The sequence below is a fragment of the Engystomops pustulosus genome, chromosome 7 (genome assembly GCF_040894005.1).
Source record: "Engystomops pustulosus chromosome 7, aEngPut4.maternal, whole genome shotgun sequence".
Classification (NCBI taxonomy): Eukaryota; Metazoa; Chordata; class Amphibia; order Anura; family Leptodactylidae; genus Engystomops; species Engystomops pustulosus.
Genome location: NC_092417.1, coordinates 15,275,899 through 15,281,898, shown reverse-complemented (window position 1 = coordinate 15,281,898; position 6,000 = coordinate 15,275,899). Strand labels below are relative to the sequence as shown.

At 42.9% G+C, this 6,000-nt stretch overlaps 1 protein-coding gene across 1 annotated transcript in view; it reads right to left on the bottom strand.

Moving 5' to 3' along the window:
• Positions 1 to 674: 674 nt before the first annotated feature.
• LOC140069992 (Fc receptor-like protein 5) overlaps positions 675 to 6,000 on the bottom strand; it is a 40,155-nt gene continuing 34,829 nt past the window's right edge. The window contains exons 14-17 of the mRNA XM_072116326.1: positions 5,858 to 5,995; positions 5,716 to 5,787; positions 4,775 to 4,800; positions 675 to 3,209 (exon numbers count right to left, since the gene is read on the bottom strand). Coding sequence (XP_071972427.1) covers positions 3,117 to 3,209; positions 4,775 to 4,800; positions 5,716 to 5,787; positions 5,858 to 5,995 — 329 coding nt within the window. The 3' untranslated portion in view covers positions 675 to 3,116. The remainder of the gene's footprint in view (positions 3,210 to 4,774; positions 4,801 to 5,715; positions 5,788 to 5,857; positions 5,996 to 6,000) is intronic.

The following is a 6,000-nucleotide window of genomic DNA, read 5'->3' as shown; positions in this document are numbered from 1 at the left end:
AAGCCATTTCAGAACCTTTGAAGCTTGATTCTGGTATCATGTAGGAAGTGGACCCTAGACTTGTAGGGGCTGTAATTCTCATAGAGCCCAGGGCCCGTGGCAGCCTACATCCTCCACTTCAGAATGTGCTTTGCAGAGGCAACAGAATCCTATGGGGAGGGAATACAATGACCCTCTAACCTCTGCTGCGGAGATATCCCAGGTCAGCAGGAGGGAGGAAGCTAATGATGTCACTTCCCTTATAAGGATAGTGACATCACTGGGGACACACCCCTAACATCCAGTGATTGGCTACTACCTTTCTCTAGCCTATCACCCTGCAATCAGGGGGAGAGCATAGAGTGGGATATGTCTCTGCCGCATATTCGGAAACTGCCCGACATGTACTTACATCGTATAGCAAAAAAACGAGATTTGAACCCAAACTTACTTCGTAGCTGCATCTCTATATGGGACCAACAAAAAGGTTAATGAAAATGAAAGTTATTGGGGGGCATTTTCCTTTTGCACCTCTTTGTTTCTGTGTTTTTCTTATTTCACTAATTCTGGGGCACTGATGATAGGCTGATGTTATAGGGTTAAGTCTTTTTGTGCAAAAAATCTTAAAATATTGAATTCCGGAATAAGCTTAGGCTACAATAAACAGCTGTAACAGGTATCACAGGTGTCTGTAATGAAGATTTATTATTAATCCTGGTTCTGATGACAACCCAACATTTTTAAAATCCAATTTTTTTTCACTTAATTTTTACAATTATAAAATATACAGTTCCGACTTACATACAAATACAACTTAAGAACAAACCTACAGAACCTATCTGTTACATAACCCGGGGACTGCCTGTACAGAAGATTCGCTTTTCTTTTAGCTTTTTCTGTGGTTTTTCTTAAGAAAAAAAGAGGCTTTAAAAATTATGCAAATGAGTCTTAGAGGCTCCAGGCTCCATTAACACCTATGGAGCCCAGAGCCCCAGAGGATAATTTGCATAATTTTAAAGCTTTTTTTCATAAAAACAAGGGCATAAGATGCTAAAAGAAGAGCACATCGTGCCAGAGGGGGCACACACCAGTAAGTCAGGGCTTGGCTTACAATCCTTTATCCTGGTGGTAGATGTTAAGTCATAAATTAGGTGCATACATAACACCCCAACAATAACACTATGGAGGTCCTGTCTTCCCAATAAACAGAGCAGAAGCTTGAACACTCCTCCCTTTTTAATGGGCTGCCATAGTTACAGCTCTCAGTTATCGGGTCCAACAATCCATTTCTCCGGTCATCGGTAAGACCACCCCCAATCAGCTGGTTGTTCAACATATGGACTAGTGGAACGTGTGCAAACTTGGGACAATCCCTTTAAACGGTATTTTGATATACAAAAGCATCACATCCGCCACTTATCTTCTCTGCCTGTGCCTGTCCAAGGGAAGGCACAGGCAAGGGAAGAGTCAAGATGGCCTAACCTTCCATAACATAGTCACGATTCAGTGGAAATTCTATACCACCTGGAGAGAGACTACTACTGGGAAGATAAGTCATATACATAACTGTAAGTGGCCGCAGCTAACAGAAATCTTCCTCTCATTTGTGATCCTGACACGAAAACCAACCTCACCAGCCAATGGGTTGCGCCTCACATTTGCCGAAGCTCTGCCTTAAATGGTCACCATTGGATAATCAGATCGAACCTACACAAGGAAGTCAACGATATTATTTTTATACGCAGAAACTATATGTACACATTATATACCAAAAAAAGTAGAATTTCTGCTCAGGTTTATAGGATTTTCTTGACCAAATTCCTTTGTTCCTGTAACCCTTTTATAACGATGGGTTTGGCTAATGTTGTCGATTGTCCCAATATATTTAGAGAGAGCCTTTCACTAACTTCACCGATTCTACCTCTTTGATCCCGTGTAAGGTCCCACTCCACGTATTACAACATAGATGGAATTTTCACTATAGCCTCCATCAGTCCTGTGTAATCTCTAGTGTCAGATGGGAGGTGCCATGCTCTTAGGTTAGGTTGTCAGGTAAGAGTTCCTGGGTAGTGATGAGAGGACCCATTAAAATCTGGCTTTGGCCAAGTTCGAGTGAACAGAAATGTAAAAATTGTGTTCAAGTATGGGTTCGGGTTCCGAACCTGTACCCCCCCCCCCTCCACCAGTGACACCTACAATCAATGCCAGATTGGTGTTAGTATCAGTGAGCGCCACCATTTTGGGGTGCAGTTTGCAGCATCGATTGCAGATGTCAATAGCGAAGGGTTTTGAGCCAGACCTATAGCCGAATTTGTAATGAAGTTTGGGGTCGGTTCCAGGAACCCAAACCAGAATCCAAAGTTTGTGGATCAGAGGGTCCAACAAACCATTTCTCCATTTATCGGTAAGACCACCCCCCATCAGCAGGTTGTTCAACATATGGAACCCAAACCAGAATCCAAAGTTTGTGGATCCAAAGTTTCTGGGCAAGAAAAGAGAACCTAACTACGTCCACCTGACAGTAGAGATCCAAAAATGTTGATCGCTCAGGAATTTTGGGGGCAAAAGAAAAAATTCTTCTACACCAGAATCGGTGGAGCAATGTCTATCAAAGTCTATAAAAAATTTTGCGTCGGAGAAGCTGGTTAAAGATCCTCAATATCAGGAAAACATGGCAGTATTATCCCACCAATTTATTTCCATCGGTCCATGATATCATCATCAACTTGGGGCCCACAGATTTTATTTCATTGGAGACTCTTTAAGGTGAAACAAATGGCTTTGATCTTTCATAGAGGGGAGATGTCTAAACGTATCCATTGGAGCCTCATCTGTTTAATCGTAGATCACCGCCTAATTGTGTTGAAGATCAGTGTCCCTCAGGCTTGGGTCTTTCTTGGCTGAATTGATCCCATCGAGATCTGGTGGGTAGCACCATAGTAACATTGCCGGTTTATAAAGGGCAACTTAATATCCTCCAATGTTTCTGATATCAAAAAAGAAGATCACATCCACATATATTGTTGTACATATTAGATCAAGCCGAAGATGTCTTCTTTGTGACTTGCAAAGTGTTCATCTTTCTTCCCGTGATGGAAGAGTAATTTTATTCTTGGTAATGGTTTCTGGTGATAATTTCACGTGTAGGACTTGATGTTCTGATAGATGTCGGCTGAAGAGTCGGATGTTTCTGGAGAAGCCTTGGACTTTACTTCAGCATAGACAATGTTCTAAATTGAAAATGTTAATTAATTTTGTTAGAGAGATGAGACACGCTTAGAACTTTAAGAAGAAAAGGTTTTTTTTCTGTCCAATCCTGTCTTGTCTATTTCTATTCTAGAAATTCAAAATGAAAGCAGAAGTGTCCTGTTCTTCATCTATTTCTAACCACCCTGATGGGAAATCCCACATTTAGTTGTTGCCATGTAGTTGTAATTCAGGATATTTATGGTGGTTTATTACTAGGAACCACTAATGAGTCAAAGATCAAAAAATCTTAAGTGTACAGTAATGAGGTTGAGACCTACCTCCTGGGTAGTGAATGGTGTAATATCAATGATGGTTTCAAACTATTCATGACTGATCATCACAGCTAATGTTGACCTGGGAAGAAGATTGGTCAACTCATGGACCAATGACTCCAATTTTATGAAATGTCTACATCATTTGTCTGTATGTTACTAATATATAGGGAAAATATGCAAATATTTTTTCCAGGATGGTATAAAAAAACCCACGCCTCTTTTAGCTACCTCGTAAGGCGGCTTCCTTGACATCAAGCATGACTTTGAGGAAGCCTAATGTCATGCTTGATGTCATGGGAGCTTCCTTACAAGGTAGCTAGAAGAGGTTTTCTTATTTTGCATATTTTTCCCAGAATCCCCTAGAGGAGCATCAGTGGCTATAAGTCTCCACACACCTACAAGGTGACCTTAATTGGCAGTCTCCGTAAGGCGAGCTTTTACTTCCTGACCTTATGAGTCAGCACCCACTAGCCCTCTGCGGACTTCCTCAAACATTGTGGTTTGGGTGCACTTATCAATATTTTAAACCTATGAAGACCCAGAATTTTAAGCCCATGAAGATCAAAAAAGTCTTTAAAGGAAACCTACCACTTAGTATGGCAGGGGTAAGCTGTAAGTACCGAGCACCAGCTCAGGGTGAGCTGGTGCCGGTACTTACTTTCGTTAGTGTTAAAACCGCGGTATCGCGGTTTTAACACTTTTTAAACTTTAGGGCAGAAGGGGCTTCGGCGCTGCGCGCGACCGTGCGCGCGCAACATCTCCGCTATTTCCTATGGAGGCGCGCGCACGATCGTGCGCACGCAGCGCCGAAGTGTCTTCTGCCCTAAAGTTTAAAAAGTGTTAAAACCGCGATACCGCGGTTTTAACACTAACGAAAGTAAGTACCGGCACCAGCTCACCCTGAGCTGGTGCTCGGTACTTACAGCTTACCCCTGCCATACTAAGTGGTAGGTTTCCTTTAAGAGTAGAAATTTATGGCAATGTATTTAAGTGCAGTCATGTATGGTCAATGACAAGTTGGAAGCTTTGAACCTCCACTGACAACATGTGGCTGTGGAGCCCAGTGATTGGCTGCGGTGGTCGGTGGCCATTGAGTTGACATTACCAATGCAATTAGGAAAACCAATAAGAGAAACAGGAACAACAATTCTGGAACCAACAGATGGGATAAATGAATTGTTGTTCAAAGAAATAATGGGCATAGAAAGATATATAAGAAGTTATAATCCTATGTAACGCCTGTAATCTATCGAGCATAAAGACATACTCACAGGTCCCTTTTCTTTTGAGACAGGCTCTAGAAAATACAAAAGAAGATAAAACATTATCAAAACTGCTTCTGCATTGAGTGTCGGTCCAAATAATAGATGATGAGGCATTTTATGGCTACAGTTTGACTGAACCGAGCTTCAAGTAAATTAATATACTATAGAGCACTATAGAGTATCTATAGGAATAATTCCATATATAAGGCGCACCAGACTATAAGGCGCAGGGTCCGGGGGCGTGGAGGAGGTCCGGGGGCATGGTGTGAAAACCAGCGGCTCTCCACAGACCCGGTCTCCCCAGGGAGATGGGGAAGGGGGTCCGTTCAGGTAGAGGAGGGCAGTGGACCCTACTTACATAGGTCCCCGCTACCGGAGACAGCAGATCTCCAGCGGGAACTGCAGACCACGCGGCAGAAGTTGGTTCGTGCTATGGCGCCTGTTGTTCGTGCCGCGTGGTCTGCAGTTCCCGCTGGAGATCTGCTGTCTCTGGTAGCGGGGACCTATGTAAGTAGGGTCCGCTGCCCTCCTCCATATATAAGGCGCACCAGACTATAAGGCGCACTTTGGATTTCTAAGGAAATCTTAGGTTTTTATGTGAGCCTTATAGTCCGCAAAATACGGTAACTATAGAGCATTAGACCTCAGTGGGCCCCTTTGGAGTGAACTCTGGAGTGAACTTTTTTGCATTAAGAATACCAAAACTAAAACAGTTTCCTGTTCCCTAAAATGTTCCCTAGATTATCATCCCAACAGCCCCCCCCCATGGTAATTTTATATACAGCCCCCTCATAGTTTAACTATATACAGTCCCACGTGGTTATATTATATACTGAGATTCAGCCACGTAGGCCCCTTCAGCAACCTTGTGGGTCCTAGCAGTTCACCAGGGCCCCAGCAGTTGCCCGGAGATGCCTGGTGCTGACGCTGGGAATGTTTATACTTACTATAAGGTCTACTGCTCAAGTCCAGGACCGTATAACTGACTTCCGCTTCAGTAGCGATTTCATTGTCAGTGGCTGAAAAAGGAACAACTTAATGAGTATCCGATCTGTGAAAAATAAGGAAAAATATGGAATTATCTGTTACCTGGTGTTGGCTGAAGGTTATTGAATGATGAAGGTTTACGTCGGTATAGGCACACGAAAATGCATATGGACATGGCGATGAGTAATATGAGACCCAAACTTACAGATACAATTATCATTAGAGAAGGGACACTTGACCCTACG